The sequence below is a fragment of the Octodon degus genome, unplaced genomic scaffold (genome assembly GCF_000260255.1).
Source record: "Octodon degus isolate 3935 unplaced genomic scaffold, OctDeg1.0 scaffold00115, whole genome shotgun sequence".
In the NCBI taxonomy this organism is placed as follows: Eukaryota; Metazoa; Chordata; class Mammalia; order Rodentia; family Octodontidae; genus Octodon; species Octodon degus.
The window spans coordinates 3538244-3558610 of record NW_004524691.1 but is presented as its reverse complement, the minus strand read 5'-3'; the positions used below and the strand labels follow the sequence as shown (position 1 = coordinate 3558610).

The window sequence follows — 20367 nt, the reverse complement described above, 5'->3', positions numbered from 1 at the left end:
CTTCACTGTCTCTTGCCTGCTTGCCATGCACTACTGGCCAGTCTACTTGGATGAAATTCTCACTAAAGTACAAAGATAACCACATATACCACTCAGACCCACTAACCACATTATCTTCTTGGCAAGATCCTTTAGAATTTTTGTTTCACAGATAAAACAGTAATTAAATCCAATTTCACAAACACTGATTGTGAGCATTTTCTCTGTAACCTTATTAACTGAATACAAGGACGTGAATGTGATTTTATACTGCCATCCTATTTTTTTTATTTCACAGAAAGGTCACAACAATCTTTGTCCTATTACTGGTTTTTGGGTTTACTCTTTTGTATATTATATGACTTAGTATTTTCATCTCCTGTGAAAATATCAATAATTCCCTAGAAGTTCTTAGAGGTACACAGAATCATCTAAGGATCTTTTTTTACCACACCCCAAAACAGATTCAGTAGACTTGAAGTGGTGCCTTGAAAAGTACAATTTAACAAGCTAGCAAAAAATAGGGCCAGAAGTGGCCTTAAGAATGCAATTTGGGACATGTAGACCTAAACACTTAGAAGATACAGTTCTGAGATTTTTCTAGATCAGTATTCACAGAAGCTGACCAGCGAAGTCTAGAAAGCGTACTACATTTTGATGGGGAACAACACAACTGAAAGGGGCTGGGGAGATAGTTCAGTAGAATAAGCAAGCGCAAGGGCCTGAGTTCAAGCCTCTGTTCCACAAAAAAAAACAACTGAGTAACAAGCCATTCAGCCCTTATAGGGCTGTTGTCATGCTTACTTTGTCCTATTTTGTCCCCACAGCATCTTGAAGGATGTTACAAATTGATCCTGATTATACCTCTTTGTTTCTTCAGTACCAATAAAGAAACAAGGACTCCAAAAGACTGCCTGGATGTTCATAAGAAACCTGCCATTTGCTATGATCTTTAGTGGTTTCAAAAACCACAGACAGGGGCTGGTGAGATGGCTCAATGGTCTAAAGCACCTACTTAGAACAAGCTTAGCAAAGCACAGGGACCACGGTTCAATCCCCCAGCACCACATGCCAGCCAGCCCCGACCCCTGGTGGGCTGAGCTGGCCACACACACACACACACACACACACACACACACACATAAATAAAATTCCACAGACATTCAGTCTACTGCATGTGGCTCCTTTGACCACCTACCCCCATTTATGCTCCTCTCCCTTTAAAACACATCCTCTGTAATTATGGTTTGTATCTTAGTTACTTTTCTCATTGCTGATATAAAATGCCCAATACCCAAAGTTAAAAGAGGGAAGGTTGGGCTGGAGACATAGCTTGGCAGCACAGATGCCTGCCTGGCAAGTGCAAGGTCCTGAGTTCAATTCCTGGTACAAAGAAAAAGAAAAAAAAAAGGAAAAGATTATTGGCTCACAGTTTGTAGAGGCTTCAGTGCTGACTCGGCTGGCTCCAGGGTAGATGGCATAGCTGACAGGCATCACAGAGGAGAAACAGTTCTTGGTGGGCAGAAGGTTAACAAAGCAAGCAGACAAGGGGCAAGACAAGCCCTCTGTTTGTCCTTTATATTGTATCCACACTACCAGGATTAGGGTGGAGCCAAACCAATGAGTAGGCTGCTGTAGTGATCACCCACCTTTAATTCTAGCATCACTACTACAATTAGCCACCTCTGAACAGCCCCATCCCTGACTGAGGTGTCACAAATGCCTTTACTGCAAAGAGCAGAGGTGCCACAAAGAAGCGACCAGTATGTTTATGGAAAATTTAGATTTGTAGAGAGGATGACCAGCTTTAAGAATGCTCTAAGTTAAATGGTTGCTAATAAAACAAGGAGAACAGTGGCAGTTTTATTGATATTGATTGCCATTTATAACATCCTGAGTTCCTGCTTTCCCTGTGCCCGGCTCTGAACAACAGTACCCACCACAGAACTTCTTGGAAGAGGGGAACTATTTCTCATCACTGAGAGCTCAAATCCAATGTCACCTCAAATGTTCAAGCTTTCCTCAAACCTTAACTGCATGTGTACCCACCAAGTAACTTATTCCCTTCTTCACTTTATCAGAGCCTTTGCCACTGCCTAACAAGATATTTGATTTTATTTCTCATTGTTAGCCTTAATTTTGGCTAACACTTGTTATGGCCTGTATTTGGTCATGGGTGGGGCTTTTCAAAGATATAATGGTGTATGATGCTCAGATAAAGGATGTGTGATTACTAGATTAGTCCATTCATTGGCTTAGCATAGCTCTGTGTGTGGGTAAAGGGAAGTCCCACTCTGGGTGCCAGTGACACCACCCAAAGCCAGGTAGCCTGGAAAGGATACAAGGGAGAGGCAGGCCACTGCAGCTGCAGCTGCTGCTCACTGCTTCACTGTCTCTTGCCTGCTTGCCATGCACTACTTCTCCCCTGTGATGCCTCTCTGCATGCCACCCTGCCTTGGAGCCAGGAGGGTATGGACCGAAACCTCTACAAACTATGGGCTGAAATAAACTTTTCCTATTTTAACTTTGGGTTTTGGGTATTTTGTCTCAGCAATGAGAAAATTAACTAAAACAACACTACACCCCTAATCAAGTGTTTGTCACACAGTATAAAACAACAAAGAGAAAGAACAACCCAAAATAAACTTAATAAAACTTTGTTTACGAAAAGTACATGTTTCATTATTCTTATCCTGAAATGCCCATTAAATGAACAGACCTCTTGTTTGAGGTAGTTACTTGACCCACACTAGAAAATAGAAATGACAGACTATATTCATATCGCCATGGCAGACATTGTTCAGATTTTTCCAAAGCAATAAAAAAATTTCATCTATTTCAAGATGTTACAAAAAGTGAACATAAATGAATAGCAGTACATGTTGTCCTACTCCAAATGGATCCATTCTCTGTGCTGAAATCAGATGCTCTAATATAAATTTGAAGAGTAAACACTACATAGTTGGTAAAAAAAAAAAAAGCATGAAATTCTTTAATTTAGCATTTCTACCTCTGGTATTGAATGGATCTTCCAAGTCTATGGTTATGCACAATCATACACACTCTGCTTGGGTATAAAATTAAGCCATTCATGCAATAAATATTTAGAGATCCCATTATTGTCAGCCACTGTATTATATTCCTAGTGATTCAGTGTGAATAAAGCCAAGACCCTGCCTTTGTGGAGCTCTTTATTTAATGAAAAAGATATTAATCAACAAACTACAAAAGACACGATATAAAAGAAAGCATGTCTGCATATGAAAAGGAAGCTGCTCTGGCCTGAGTTTGGGAAAGGTTTCTCAAAGGAAGCATTTTTAATTAAAATAAATGTGCAATTCGCCTAGGCAAAGATGAGAATGTACAGAAGAGAAAGAGAACGGAAGTACCGCAGAAAGTGAAAATAAGTACAAAAGAGCCGAGTGTACTATATGGCCCTTTGCAGCTTTGTGGAACAGCTTCAGGAAAACATCTTTTGGAACACTGCATTGACTTTTGCTGCCAATCGGCTAAATATACTTAGTTTATTATTATGTACCAAACTATTTCTAAGTAGTTCATGTGTCATAAAGCATAAAAATGTGTATTTTACTTAGATAGTAGCAAAATCAATAATAGGTAATGAACTCACGACATACTAATTTATGCCAAAATTTCAAATTTGTTCTAAACTAATTAGGCTACTCCAATCTAAAGGACAGATTATCGCAAAACAGAAGTGAGGGAGCACAGAAAGCCATGTATCTGGATCAACCTAAGTACTGCTAACCAGAGGCTGCATTCACAACTAATCACTTTTGAAAGTCTCGACGAAGTCTTTCAATACCTTCTTGCTGGGGCTGGTGAGATGGCTCAGTGGTCTAAAGCACCTACTTAGAACAAGCTTAGCAAAGCAAAGCAAGCACGGTTCAATCCCCCAGCACCACATGCCAGCCAGCCCCGCCCCCTGGTGGTCTGAGCTGGCCACACACACACACACACACACACACACAAATAAATAAATAAATAAATAATTAAAAAAAATAAATAAATAAAAATACCTTCTTGCTTTTACATCTGAATTGTGCATTCTTTGGGGGGTAAAGGGAGAAAGGTTAACCAAAGTCACAATTTATAAGCCTACACTTCTAGAGTCTGCTCACTGCACAATTCGCACTTTTGATCACTTGCCAAGTTAATAATGGAAAATAAATGGCTTGATCATTCTGTTACCTTCAACAGTTGTCAATCAAGACGGCCAGCCTCTCATAGAAGGAAAACTTAAAGAGAAGCAAGTCAGATGGAAGTTCATAAAAAGGTGGAAAACTCGTTATTTTACACTGGCTGGAAATCAACTTCTGTTTCAAAAAGGAAAATCTGTAAGTTCTTCCATTTTCTTCTGTATTTGTACTTAAGGTCTTGTTCTTACCAACTAGCTAGATATTGTGTGTTCAGTTTAAAACTCTGGTAATTTTTTTCTCTGTATCTTATAATCTTATAATATTATACTAGTGTTTTGTTACAAATATCCCTTCGTTTACTCTATTAAGTCACCTATTAGTTGGTTCACTGTCCCTCTCCAGTTTATTAGTTGACTTAAATTTTAGAAGCTGGACTATGAAACAACTATTTTATGATCTTGACTCAAATACTATGTTTTGTTTTCTTATGGACAACTACTTAAATTTTTAGTTTGTGATATTGATTTTGATTTTTAAAATAAGTATAAATTATATTTGGAAATGGAACCCCAAGAAAGGGGAGTAGTATACAGAGGGAAGGAATAAAGGCTGATTTATTTTAAGCTCCTTTTAAAGTCAATAAAGTTCAATTTTGTTAAGGAAAGGTATATTTATCTTTCATTCATTTGGTATTCAGCTAATGAGTAGGATAAATTATTAATAGAATTAATCAATATCAATTGAATGTAATTTCCAGTCTGAACTAAAATACTCAGTAAAATCTAGACTCTGATTTTTAAGTAGGATTCCTCTGAAATAGCATTCTATTACAACCAGCAATGCAAAATTATCCCTTTTCATTCATCTCAAAGTAGTTTTTAATCATTAAGTTCTACTCATTCAGGATCAGGGGAATAAGAGCTTCTTGTATAATTCAAAGTATACTTGTAATAACTAGCATTTATTTAATGTTTATTATGTGCCACCCTAGATTGCCTCAAACAATACTCAGATCAATCCTATGAGGCTGGCACTATTATTATAGGCTGTCATTTTACAGATGAGAAATCAGAGGCTCAACAAATTTAACTGGTGTGTTATGGGACTGCACCAGTGAAGTGAGGGAAGGTAAATGTGGAGCTATGCTCAGGCAACGGGACACCACAGCATGTTCCTAAATGAGTATACTACACTACTCCCATGTCCATTCAAACTACAGAGCCAGGGGTAAACTATATTAGTTAGCAACCTCCAAGGAACTAGAGCCAATAGGATAGATAGATAGATTAGATAGATAGATAGATAGATAGATAGATAGATAGATAGATAGATAGAGATAGATAGATAGATAGATAGATAGATAGATAGATAGATAGGGTTTTTACACAAGTTAGCTCATGTAATAACAGAGATTGAGAAGTTCCACAGTACACCATCAGCAACCTGGAGAACCAGGAAAACTAATTGTATACTTCACTTCACTCTGTTGCCAAAAGCTTAGAACTAGGGATAGGAGTGGAAGAGAGGCTAGCATAAATCCTGGGGTCCAAAGGCCGAGGGACCAGGAGATGTGCTGTTAGGCCACAAGATAAGATGTATTAGCTCAAGGAGAGGAAGCAAACTTGTCCTTCCTATGCCTTTCTGTTCTGCCCAAGCCCCCAGTGGACTAGATGGCACCCACCCACACTGGCAAGAGCGGATCTTCTTTAGTCAGTCCACAAATCCAAATGTTAACCTTTTCTGGAAATACCCTCATGGACACATTCAGAAATCAAATTTTTTTACATGTATTTGGTACAGGGTTTCACTATACAGTTCAGACTCATAGTGATCTTCCTGTTTTCAGCCTCCTCAGCACTGGGATTACAGGCATGTGCCACCATACCTGGTCTCGTTGGCTGGCTCAGTGCACCAAGGATCAGGGCTAGAATGGCTTGTCGTGCCAGAGATCAAACCCCAGTCCCTGCACTTGCCTAAGCAGGCACACTAATAGTCCACTGAGCTATCTTGCCAGCCCAATAAATCAATGTTTGTTTTTGTTTTTGTTTTTGTTTTTAGTGGAACCAGAGATTGAATTCAGGCCCTTTCAAGCACTTATTCAACTGAACTATCTCTCCATCCCCCAGAAATCAAATTTTAATAGCTATCTGTGCACCTGTTATTCCATTCAACTTGATACATAAATTTAACCATCATATAAACCAAATTGAAATTAATTAACGAAAGATATTAAAGTAATTAAAGGGTATAGTTTACTCATGTCTTCAACATTCCCAACTTATTTGAATATTTTGCTCAATAGGCATCAATTACGATGCATCTGAAATATGACAACATCTGAGCAGAGCTTTGATTAATAAAACTTTGTTAACTTTCTATTTATTTATTTATTTATTTATTTATTTATTTTGATACAGGGTCTCACTACACAGTTTGGACTCAGAGTGATCCTCCTATCTCAGCCTTCCTAGTGCTGGGATTACAGGCACAAACCACCAGGCCCTGTTCCAGGGCCGGCATGGCATGCGGTACTCAGGATCAAACCCATGACCTTGCATTTGCCAGGCAGGCACATATGCCACTAAGCTATTTCTCCAGCCCTATGTTAACTTTCTAAATGGAACAAGATTTTTGTGATGCTTTGAACTCAAGTTACTTTCTTCATGAGCATTCTGCCATAGAGATGAGCTTTTCTGTAGCAGAAAATCTTTTGGAATGGAAGTACAATAAGACATGAAATTTAAATAAGTATTAAAGATTTAAAGAAATATTTTTGGCATAGGTTCACATGGAAGTGTTTTCTAAATATTTAAATCAACCATTTTTCCCCTGTATTTAGAAAATCAGGAAATAAAGATGTAATGATTTCTCAGATTTCTTAAGACAAAACAGTTAATCTGTAAGAGTATTTTTCAGAACTCAAATAATACCCTGAATACTTCTTAATTCAGGACTTTTAAGTACAGTTTAAAAAATATGCTATTTTAAAATTTGCTGACTTTTTAAAATCTTTATCAGAGAATAATGGTTTGACACGCAGAAATCTAACAGGATCTGGTTCTAATACTGGGAGATAATATAGTTTGAGGGCTACAGCAAAATACCTCAAACCTTCAGGGACACAAATACCAGTCAGTGGTCAGCAGTCCTATTGAATTTTCTTTTAAAATGAAAGAAATATGCATTTTTGAGTGAATATTGTGGCTGAAAGGACTATTGTGGCTGAAAGTAAATTTTTTACTTTGGCATTCCTAAGATCTCCATCTCTGCCACCCAGCTAGGCCACAGTGGCCTTTGTTTTTCTGTTTGTTCTTCTATTAGTTGATCCAGTGGTTCTCTTAGGTTTCTGTGACAACTCTTTTATTTTCTTCATTAGTTCCACCATGTAACCATTTCTACACTGCAAGTTAATTTGAAGACATAAGTTCTTATTACTGTCAAATGTTTAATATAAAACAAATGATATAATGTTCAAATTTTATCCTATATATCCTTTAGAAGAATTTTTTGAGAAATCTATTCAGTACCTGCAGCATTTTAAGTTGCATCAATACCTTCATCATACGTTTAAACAGTTGCACAAACTGCAATTTCTGTTGTATTGTAAATATTAGTACTTTAAAATAAAAAGACAAAAATCTACTCTTTAACAGGGATTATTAGAATAAAACACCTTAGCATTTTTATACATACTATCATGCATGTTTTTAAAAGTTAACTATGCTTTAATAGAAATATTTATAGGTTTTTTGAAATTTTATTAGTTTCATTGTAATAATTTTATTACAATTTCATTGCAATAAAAACATGCATATAAATTTAAATTTGTTTTATCTTCTTGTGATTATTAGCCTCTAAGTATCAAGATTTTTCTGATTGTGGTATCTTTTAAAATGACTATATAATTCATAAAAATCCATTAGTATAAGAGCAAATTTAATAGATAATTATTAAGCATTAAAAAGAAAAAGGCAGACAACCCACTTGGATCATCCTTTTGTCCTTCTCTCAGACAGGAGCTTCCTTTCCCCCAATAAATATATTCTGCTCTTTAAAAAAGAGAGAAAGGCTGGTGAGATGGCTCAGTGGTCTAAATCACCTACTTAGAACAAGCTTAGCAAAAAGCACAGGGACCGCGGTTCAATCCCCCAGCACCACATGCCAGCCAGCCCTGCCCCCTGGTGGGCTGAGCTGACCACCCCACACACACACAATAAATAAAATAAAAAATCTAAATGACTTTTAGAGAGAGAGAGAGAAAAAAAAAATGAGAGAGAGAGAAATGGCACATCTTAATGAATGGGTAGAATAGTTAAGCTGCCTAGGGTGATGGATACTTCCCTGACATTAATGTGTTGAATTGTTGAATTGGTCTGTTTGTTTATTGCTCTTGGGAGCAAGCAATGAACCATAAGAAGTTTGGGGGGTAAGAAGGGTGCCTTCTCATTGCAAAGTGAAAGAGTAGTTGAAAAAAAGAGATATGGGAAAGAATAATTGCCAAGATCTCAATCAGTAGACAAGATATATTCAGGGACCTTAATGACCTAAAATTACTTTAGAGAAGTATTTAATTGCTTTAGAACTATCCACATTAACCTATAGTGGTGACCCTGCTGTTGTAGAGATCCTTAAAGCACTACTTTTATAAAGATAAATGTAAATATTATTTTACAGTGTATTTGTAGACAAAATGTTCTTCTAAAACTGCAGGGATTTCAAAAAGTTTCATCTACTCAAACACTGGAACCCAGTTTATTCAGTTAAGGGCATGGCAAATCCTTTCTCGGAGATAGCACAAAGGAAATGCCAATACTGTACCTCCTATATTATCTGGAATTCTGAGTTACTAGTACTCCAAATTGCACTGTTGTCTTTTTCTCTATTAGTACAGTGTTAATATCAAGAGACAATTTTAAAAACTATGAATTAAGCATTTTCCCAATCTCACTTACAATAATTTTGTATGAAATTAGTACCTTGAATCAATTTACAATACTATAACAAAGCCTTATGTCTTACTCTTTTAGTTGTTCAAATGACTCTTGGACTCTTAGCACCCAGAATAACCAAAGATCTCGAGCGGTAGGAAGTAAAATGATCTGGCTGCCTTGGAAGATCCCCAGTGGCCCCAGACCTGGAGCCAGCTCATGTTCTTTCCTTCCCATGCATTTCAGAAAGATGATCCTGATGAGTCTCCGATAGAGCTCAGCAAAGTGCAGAGTGTGAAAGCAGTGGCCAAGAAACGCAGGGACCGCTCTCTCCCTCGGGCCTTTGAAATCTTCACAGACAATAAAACCTATGTTTTCAAGGCCAAAGATGAGAAGAACGCAGAAGAATGGCTGCAGTGCATCAATGTGGCAGTTGCTCAGGCGAGAGAGAGGGAAAGTAGAGAAGTGACCACATATCTATAGGGATTTGCATTCTGGCTTCACGTGATTATGTGTGGCAGACACTGCCAATGTTAAAAAGAGAGAGAGAAAAATCCTCAAACCACGCTGTTCCCCATAACACCAGTGGAATCCCCAATGAAGAAGGGCCTCAGGCAGCAGGCTTCTCCAAGGAGTTAATTCCCTGACAGCTATCCGAAGCATATAGGGAAGAGGAGCTGGAGTAGCCCCTCAAATGATGAGGGGCCAGGCAGGGAAGGAGCAAATGAAGGGACTTCTGTAGGTGTCATTTAAAACTGTAAGAAAACAAAGGGATACCTGTGTACCTATTCTGAGAAAGGATTGCTATTTCTGATAAAAATCAGTCCTTCAAAGGTATTTTTAAAAAATGCCTGGCTGAAAAAGTTTAATTCATGTACAATGAAGAAAATTACTTGCTTACAGATATTATATAGCATTTATACTCTCAATACAAATGCCATTAACATGTGGTAAAATGACTCTCAAATTGAGTCAGTTATATAATTAAATATCTGTCTTTTACAGCTATGTGTTTAATTATTCTGTTTAGGTTCTTGTAATCTAGTTTAGATAGCTGGATATGTCTCCTACCCAAAACAGTAAGTGTAAGATACCATACACATAGGAAGTAATTTTTAATCTTCCAAATATATGCAATTTCCACTAAACGTAAAGACTTCAAAGTAAAGATTTAACCTTTTCTTCTTTGTATTCAACTTTGTAACATGCCCAAATTAAATTTTTACACATAAATGTTTTAAAGCTATTAAAGACAGAAGGTAGAATCCTAGGGTGACTTCCAACAAGTCCTTCCCTGGTATAAGCTTGCATCACTTGAGTGCCAGGATCTGAGACTTGCCTGTAGCCAAGAGAAGCTGATCAATGCAATGGGAGAGTCTTTCCCATTATTGTGCTGTTATAGCAAAAGGTAATTAAGGTTCCCAATCAGCTGACTTTGAATAAATCAAAGAGATAGCATCTGAAGAGGCCTGAATTCACTAAGCAAGCTCTTTAAAAGGGAGTAAGCAAGTCAGAATCTCTCCCACTGTCTAAAAATTTGTCTTTGACAAAGGTGCCAAACACTTTCACTGGAAAAAAGATAGCCTCTTTAAAAAATGGTGCTGGAAAAACTGGCTTTGCATATGCCAAAGATTAAAATTGAATTCTTCTCTTTCACCATTCACTAAACTAAATTCAAAATTCACCGAATATTTAAATATTAAAGAAGAAACATTAAATATGCTGTAAGATATAACAGGTAAAACTCTTGAAGATACTGGTGTAGACAAAGACTGTGAATACAACCTTGCATGCATGGAAACTATCGTGAAGAATCAATAGCTGAGATCTCATCTTATTAAACAAGTTTTTCACAGTAAGAGAGAATATCAGAGTAAAAAGACAACCCACAATGTGGGAAAAAAATATTTGCTAGCTATTCCTCAGACAAAGGATTACTATCGAGATCATAAAAAACAACTCAAAAAGCCAGACTCTCAAATTTAAAGACTCAGTCCAAAAATTAGAATCTAAGATGAATACACACTTCTCAGATGAAGAAAAACAAACAGCAAGTAAATATATGAAAAAAATGTTCAACATCATTGGTCATTTGAGAGACGCAAACTAAAGCAACACTGAGAATCCATCTCACCCCATAAAGAAAGGCTATTGTCAATAAATCCACTGATAACAAATGCTGGAGGGGCTGGGGGGGAGGGAGCCTTCTCCACCGCTGAAGTGAGTATAGATCAGTGCAACTACTGTAGAAATCAGTGTGAAGACTCCTTAAAAAAAAATAACATTAGAGGTCTCATTTGACCCAGCTATCTCTCCTCTGAGTATCTTCCCAGAAAAAGAAGACATCATACCATAGCAGTATATGTGCACCCAAGTTTATAGCAGCACAATTCATAAATAAATAAATCTTGGAAACAACCCAAACGCCCATCAAACAAGGAATGGGGAAAAAAAATTGGTCTTTTCATATAATGGAATACTACTCAGCTATAAAGAAGAATAAACCGGAGACTTCTATAGGTAACTTGATGCAGCATGAGACCATACTCCTAAGTGAAATATACCAGATTCACAGCTGTATATATAGCATTATGTCCCTGGTATGAGAAGCTGAAAGAGTAAATAAGATCTAAAATGTACAACAGATATTGTAAAGTGGGAAGAAACTGCTCAAAATAAAAAAGAAACTGGGATGGAACAAAGGAGAAGGAAAGAATGGAATGGCAAAAAATAATAAAAATAATGAATAAATAAATATATGATAGTTGAGACAATTATACCACTAATTTTACAGGTCATTGAAAAGAAGCCTATGCTAATATGTTTGCACAATTAAATTCCTGTATCTTGTCCTCGGAGTAACTAATTTAAAGATAACAATATTCATTGTATTAAACATTGTTACTCTTTTATTATCCTGTTTTGAAATTTTGTTTTATTTTTTCTCTTCAAAATAAAAACTTTTTAAAAACATTGTTACTCTTTTATTATCCTGTTTTGAAATTCTGTTTTATTTTTTTCTCTTCAAAATAAAAATTTTTTAAAGTCATACTGCCATAAGTTCTAAGCTGCAAGGAAATGAATTTTGCCAGCAACCACTGAGCTATATCCCCAGCCCTCCATGTGATCTTACAAGATACCTCCAAGTCTCAGATAGGAGCCCACCCCCAGCTGCCATCTTGACTGCAGCTCTGTGGAAACCCTGAGCAGAGGACTCCACTGAGCCATGCCTGTACTCTTGCACTACAGAAACTTCGAGATAATATGCTGCTTTACACAACTAAAGGTATGTAATTTGATTTGATTGATAACTATAAAAGCTCACTTGAAATATATAAAGGGTCTAAACTTCCCTTGAAATGTATTTATTATGTAGTGTAGTATAGAAGCCTGGGGATGGTTACAGTCAATACTCTGACTCTTGTTAATTTACTGGGAAAGGAAATGTAAAAGGAATCATGGTTGAGAAAAAAAACTTAATTTTATTTTAACAGGTAAAGTTTGAGGGTATTGTGAATCACAGTAGTTATTATACATTGGGAATAGAATTCTGGAGGCAGAAGTTGAAGACATTGGGTATATAAGTAGTTGGGAAAGATATAGAATTAGAAGATATTACCTAGGAAGACTAAAAAACTAAAGACTTGGTAAGGATCTCTGGGAGTGCAAAGGACCCTGACGTAACTAAAGTCATGATAGATTACCTGATTGATGTTCAGAGATGATACAAACTGGGCACACGATGTCACAAAATCCAAATTAATAGGTATTTCCCAGAAAAGGAGAAAGGTCAACAATTTGTAACTCTTGACTTTCACAATTAGACAGCAACTAACGTCATTAGTAAGAACAATTTCACTAGCATGATGGAGTAAAAGTCACATTTCAGCAGAATGAAGAGTCAATAGGAGGATAAGGAATTTGAAGCAACAATGGACCAGCATTTCCAGCAAGTGGGACTAAGATGAAAGGGTGAAGAAGGTTATGTGTTTTCTTATTTGTTTTTTGTTTTTTTTGTTTTGTTTTGTTTTGTCTTGTTTTGGTTTTTTTTTGGTGGAACCGGGGATTGAACTCAGATCCTTGTGTTTGCCAGTCAAGCGCTTATCCTTCTGAGCCATCTCCCTGGCCCCCTTTCTTATTTGTTTTTAAGATGAACACTCTTAACAAAAGAGAAAGGAGGGGCTATCGCTGCTTGAACAAAGTTTGCTGACATAATAGAAAAAGACTAAACTCCCTATAATTGGCAGCAATCTATGGAACACCTCCTAAGCAACTGGTATAATACATGACATGGAGATTCAAAAATAAGAAGCCAACTGTCTCTCTTCAAGAAATTCAAAGTTGCAGTGAAGGAGATACACATGTACAACAAAAATGAAAACACACAAGAAAAAGTTAATGTGGCAATTCCTTAGCTTGTAATCAAAACTGACTTTAAACTCAGATTGGCTCCCTCCTTGTTTCACAGAGGTGTTGAGAAAGGAGCTAGCCTTAAAGGGTTAGCAGGAACACTGTGGACAAACAAGGAACAAACAATCAGTAGGGGGAACCAGGCCACAGATACGAAAAAGGGAGAAGATGCATTTGCAAAACAGAAAGTCCTCAAGATGCTGAGGAACCACCAACAGTTTTTGAGCAGATTTGTGTTTTTGTGTTTATGTTTAGAAAGATAACATTGACAGTGGTATAAGGAATGGATTGTATGATAACCAAAAGTTACACAGGGAGACCTTTGGGAGGTTCCTCTAAGGTGGGGAGGACTTGATATCGTAGCATAAGTGATAGAGAAAAGTAGTGCTATGGTTTGGCCATAGATTGAATATATCCCCTAGTAGTTCATATATTGAAAGTTGGGTCCCCAGGATGGTAATACAGAGAGGTGGTATGGAGCCTTTAACAGATGCTGCCAGTGGAGAATGATTAGATTCTTTGGAAGAATTGATCTAGTCCTTTGGGGACCTTGGTTAGTTTTTTAAAAAGCAATGTTAACAAAAGAGCAAGCCACACTGGTTCCAGTTTGCTATATCCTCTCCTTTTCACACAGACACACACACACACACACACACACACACACACACACACTGTGATACCATCTGCCATGAGGTTCTCATCAGAGTTAATCCCACTTGTAAAATGCTGAGTCCTTAAGAGGGAGCCATTGAACCCCCAGGACTTGAAATAAATAATTTTTTTCTTTACAAAGTTACATATCCATACACATTGAATTACAAAAATGGAAAATGAATCAATCCAAATGGACAGAGGAAAAACTACTAATTTAGTAAAATTCAATGGGATACAGGTGATCAGATGGAGCCAAAATACAGAAAGGAGATGCTTCCTTGGGAACCTGTATGAATGGTGGTGGCAGTCAGTGAAGTAGAAAATTAAGACCAGCAGGTAGAAAGGAGGTAGGTGGTAAATTTATTGTTTGTTTCTTCTGTATACAAGAGAATGATTGTTTTCATTGTATCGTTTAACTGATAAATAAAAATCATGTTCATGAATGGAATGCCATGTGACATTTTAATACATGTGTACATTGTGTAATCCAGTTGAACATAACTATTAACTCCAATATTTATTACCATTATGTAAAACAAAATTCAAAATCTTGTCTAGCTTTTCCAGATGTACAGTACAGAATCAATATCTATACTCACTTTTCCAGACAATTGCATAATGGCACTTCTTCATCATATCTAACTATAACTTAGTACCCATTGATCAACCTTTCCCAGTGGATTTAATTTTGATGTTTATATACAAAGAACTCATCTGGGACTAGAGTAACATCTCTTCATCTGAAGTTACGCAGGAAGAGAGTGAGAATAGGTATCTTTGCAAATGATTCCCTAAATATTGTTTTTAAATCTACCATCCTATTATTAAGATCCAGTAAATAACTTAGTTGTTTTCATTAATTAGGAAAAACTACTTTTAAAAAATAGTCACAAAACATTAGGTACATTGCATTAGTTAGCGATTTCAATGGCAGCAATGCATTCAGATCTTCCCTAGTAAGAGTTTGCAGGCTAACAAGGGCAATGTATTGATTTTTTCCCCCACTGAATGTTTACTCCATGAAAGAAGATAATAGCCCTGCCAGCTCAATTTGGGGAAATAGAATAATTTTATTTATTACAAACTCTTTGTGATTTATTTAACTGTAAGCCCCTAATTTAAAGCACAATTGTCAGTGCCTTTGAAACAAATCAAAAAGAAATAATGTTGTAAAATATAACAAATAATTTCTATGGTTTTATTACACAAAGCAGTAATAAAAACACAAGAAAATTCTCCTCCTACATTCAGAACCACACTGGGAATTTCGAAATTATCAGCTTCCTGTGGTTATCTCTGGCACTTGCACTCTTACTGCCAGAGGCTTACCACAGAGGGGCTATACCCAAAAAAAAAAAAAAAAAAAAAAAAAAAAAAAAAGCCATATTTTATCCTGACATAAGGAAAAATCATTGTTTCAAACATGCTTAAACTTTAAAAAATGTTGCTTCGGACCAAAACTCAGGCACGCCATGTGAGTGAGACCCACTATTGCCCCCTGGGGACCCTTCCACCACTCTGGAGCCCCACCCCCAAGCCTGCCCAATGAGTGAGGACTTCTGTGATGCTCTTGGAACCTGCAGATTCTGCCTAAGCCCAGGCCCAGCTACTGTGTGGGAGAGCTTCTGTGCTCCCCTGTGCCCCCTGGGCCATGGGCACAACAGAGGGGCACCACAGGTTCAGTGTTGTGCCAGAAGGGCACAACAGGTTGATCTCCAAGGGCTGCAGCAAGAAGAAGCTGAACACAACAGCCAGACCCAAGCCAGGGAAAACTGGATAAACTCAAAATTAATAGATTTGTACCCAAATTTCAGTAGGTGCTAAGCTTATAACTTCACAAAAGCTCTACACCAAAGGTCAGAGGTCAGTGCTATACAAAATGATAAAGACAAGGAGCAAAATGCAATCTCAGGCCTCGAGCCCACTCAGAACAAGTGCAGAGGACACTAGCTCAGCTGAAATGCATGAATTAATAACATTGGAAATAAATAAACAACAGAAGAAAGGTATAGAGGAACTCAGAGCAGAATCAATTTTTTTTTTAATTTTATTTATTTATTTGTGTGTATGTGTGTGGTGTGTATGTGTGGTGTGTGTGTGTGTGTGGCCAGCTCAGCCCACCAGGGGGCGGGGCTGGTTGGCATGTGGTGCTGGGGGATTGAACCGTGGTCCCTTTGCTTTGCTAAGCTTGTTCTAAGTAGGTGCTTTAGACTACTGATCCATCTCACCAGCCCCCAGAATCAATTTCTAAAATAAAAGAAATCTCTAAATTCATAGCATCTGAAGTAAAGAATCAAATACAGAAACATATGGAGGAAACCCAATCTGAAAAAAACTCTACAGTAAAAGAATTGATAACTGCTTATAAAGAAGACATTGACTTTAAAAAATAGAGATTAGAAAAATGATGGATTCCTTAAATGAGCAATACAGGAAGGAAATAGATCACATGAAGCAGAGTCAAAGAGATATAGGGAACTTAAAATCTCAATCACAAGCTTGCAAAACCATTTCAGTGAAAGTGAAGATAGAGTTTCAGATCTTGAAGACGCTGGTGCAGCTAGTGAAAAGGTAAGAAAGGATCTCTTAAAAACAACTAGGATGCAGGAAAAAATAATCCATCACCTGCAAGATGATGCAAAGATGAACAATGTGAGACTAATAGGCACAAATGAGAAAGAAGGAGTCAATACAAATGATATAAAAAGAATACGGGCAGAAGTAATAGCAGAAAACTTCCCAAATATGAGGAAACAATCTGACATTCAGGTAACTGAAGCATACAGAATGCCAAATAACTTAAACCCAATTAAAAACACACCGAGACATATAATAGTCAAAATCCTAGAAATTCAGCACAAGAATAATATACTGAAAGCCACTAGAGAAAAGAAGCAGATCATATTCAAAGGAAAACCCATCAGAATTAAGGCCGACTTCTCTTCACAAACCATGAAGGCAAGAAGAACATGGAGCAGGGTACTTCAAGTCCTCTATGAAAACAAATTCCAGCCCAGACTACTATTCCCTGCAAAACTCTCTTTCAAGTTTGATGGAGAAGTGAAATATTTTCATGAAAAAGAACAACTAAAAAATTTCATGATGACAAAGCCAACCCTACACAGACTACTGCTAGATGTTCTAGAGAGGGACCAAAATGATCAGAACACCATGAACGAGAACAAAAGGAACCCACTAAATAGGGCAAACAAACACAAGACAAAAAAGGACTAAACAACAGCAGGTAAATAACATGTCAGTCATAAGCCAACACATCTCAATTACAGTCATCAATGTAAATGGACTCAATTCACCAATTAAGAGAAATTGACAGGCACAGTGGATTGGGAAACAAAATCCAACAATATGCTGTATACAAGAAACACACTTAACTCATAACGAAATTCATAGGCTGAAAATCAAAGGATGCAAAACAATACTACATCCCCCAGCAACTCAGAAAAAAGCAGGGATAGCAATCCTATTCTCAGACAGTCTCAACTTCAAACCAAGAATGATCAAATGAAATAAAGAAGGCCACTATGTACTGGTTAGGGGAAAAATTCAAGAGGAAGTGGTAATAAACCTAAATATCTATGCACCAAACATAGGAGCACACAGTAATATAAGACAAATCTTAATGCACATGAAAAATCTAATATCCAATACCACAACCTTAACAGGAGACCTTAACACCCCCTTATCCCAAAAACATAGGTCAACTAGACAAAACATTAGCAAAGAAGTAGTAGTACTGAATCAAAACTTGGAACAAATGGGCTTGGTACACATATACAGAGTGTTACACCAATGACAGTTGAATACATAATTTTTTTCATATGCCCATGGGCCATTTTCTAAAATAGACCACATACTAGTACATAGGTCATGCTTAAGTATATGCAAGAAAACAGAAATTATCCCATGCATATTATCTGACCACAGTGCAGTGAAACTGGAAATAAATGGCAAGAGAAACTGGAAAAAACCCTACTTGGAAATTAAACAACACCCTACTCAGAAATCAATGGGTCACAGATGAAATTAAACAAGAAATTCAACAATATAAGAGCAATTCAGTGAAAATTCAACCACAAATTATCAGAATTTATGGGATGTGATGAAAGCAGTTCTCAGAGGGAAATTCATAACTGTGAACTCAAACATTAGAAAACAGAGCAGGAACAAATAAACACCCTAATGCTGCACCTCCAACATCTAGAAAAGGAAGAGCAGACCAAACCCAGAGCCCAAAGATGGGAAGAAATCATAAAGATTAGAGCAGAAATTAATTAAATTGAAACGAAGAAAACAGTTCAAAGAATTAACAAAGCAAAAAGCCAGTTCATTGAAAGACTAAAAATAATCTATAAGCCCCTAGCTAACCTCATCAAAAAGAGGAAAGAAAAAATTCAAATACAAGCAATAAGGAATGCAAAGGGTATAATCACCAGAGACACTGAAAATTCAGAAGATTATCAGTAGCTACTTTGAGAATCCTTACACTCACAGAAGACACAGATGAAAGGGACATGTCCCTAGAAAGGTACAAATTACCACAACTGAATCGACAAGATATAACCACTCTCAATGACCCAATAACAGTCAATGAAACACAAAAAGTAATAAAAAAAATCTGCCAACAAAGAAAAGTCCTGGTCCTGATGGATTCACAGCTGAATTCTACAAGAAATTTACAGAAGATATAATCCCTATACTCCTCAGACTCTTCAATGAAATTGAAAAGGAAGCAATCCTCCCAAAATCATTCCTGGAAGCAAGTATTACATTGATACCAAAACCAGGGAAAGCCACAACAAAAAAAGAGAACTAGAGGCCAATCTCCCTCATGAACATAGATGCAAAAATCCTCAATAAAATCCTAGCAAATAGAATACAGCAAATCATCAAGAAAATCATACACCATGACCAGGTAGAATTCATCCCAGGGATGCAAGAATGGGTCAATATTCAAAAATCTATCAATGTAATACACTATGTCAATAGAGCAAAATCTAAAAACCACATGAGCATTTTAATTGATGTAGAAAAGGCTTTTGACAAAGTCCAACATTCATTCATGTTCAAAGTCCTACAGAAAATTGCAATAGAAGGCCTCTACTCCAATTGGATAAAAATCATCTATGACAACCCAATGGCTAATATAATTCTAAATGGGGAAAAACTGAAATCTTTTACTCTCAGATCTGGTGCAAGACAAGGGTGTCCTCTATCTCCCCTCCTATTCAATATACTTCTGGAATCATTAGCTAGAGCCATTAGACAAGAGGGAGAAATAAAAGGAATGAGAAAAGATTAATAATTAAAAAGAAGAATTTTAATTATTATTATTTGCAAATGACATGATACTGCACTTGGAAGACCCAAAAAACTCTACCAAGAAGCTACTAGAATTGATACACAAATTCAGCAGCAAAGCATGATACAAAGTCATTACCCAAAAGTCAATAGCATTCCTCTACACAGGCAAGAAACACACTGAGAGGAAAATTAGAGAAACAATACCACTTTCAATAGCACCACGGAAAATGAAATACCTTGGAATTCATCTAACTAAAGAAGTCAAAGATCTTTTCAAGGAAAATTACAGTACTCTGAAAAAAGAGACTGTAGAGGATTTCAGAAAATGGAAAGATATTCCCTGCTTCTGGATAGGAAGAACCAACATCGTGAAGATGGCCATACTCCCAAAATTGTTGTACAAATTTAATGCAATCAAAAAAATTTTAATGCAATCCCTATCAAACTACCACCAACATACCTCCCAGACCTAGAGAAATTGTTCCTAAAATTTATTTGGAACCAGAAAAGACCTAGAATAGCAAAGACAATTCTGGCCAACAAAGACAAGGCAGGAAACATTACAATTTCTGACTTGAAATTATACTAAAAAGCTACTGTGATAAAATCAGCATAGTAATGACAAAGAAATAGACCTGAGGATCAATGGAGTAGATTAGAAGACGCTGAAGCCCCTACAAACACACTCAGCCTCCTGATCTTCGACAAAGGGGCCAAACACTCTTACTGGAAGAAAGATTGCCTCTTTAACAAATGGTGCTGGAAAAACTGGCTCTCTACATGCCAAAAACTAAAACTTGTCCCAGGTCTATTACCATGCACTAAGCTAAAGTCAAAATGGATTAAAGATCTAAACATTAAAACAGAAACATTAAATCTCCTGGAAGAGAAAGTAGGAGGAACTCTTGAAGACA

General features: G+C 36.9%; 1 protein-coding gene across 1 annotated transcript in view; it reads left to right on the top strand.

Annotated features, from left to right (window-relative positions):
- Veph1 (ventricular zone expressed PH domain containing 1) overlaps window positions 1-9607 on the top strand; it is a 274142-nt gene extending 264535 nt beyond the window's left edge. Inside the window, exons 17-18 of the mRNA XM_004639833.2 lie at window positions 4201-4337; window positions 9314-9607. Coding sequence (XP_004639890.1) covers window positions 4201-4337; window positions 9314-9550 — 374 coding nt within the window. The 3' untranslated portion in view covers window positions 9551-9607. The remainder of the gene's footprint in view (window positions 1-4200; window positions 4338-9313) is intronic.
- The last annotated feature ends 10760 nt before the right edge of the window (window positions 9608-20367 follow it).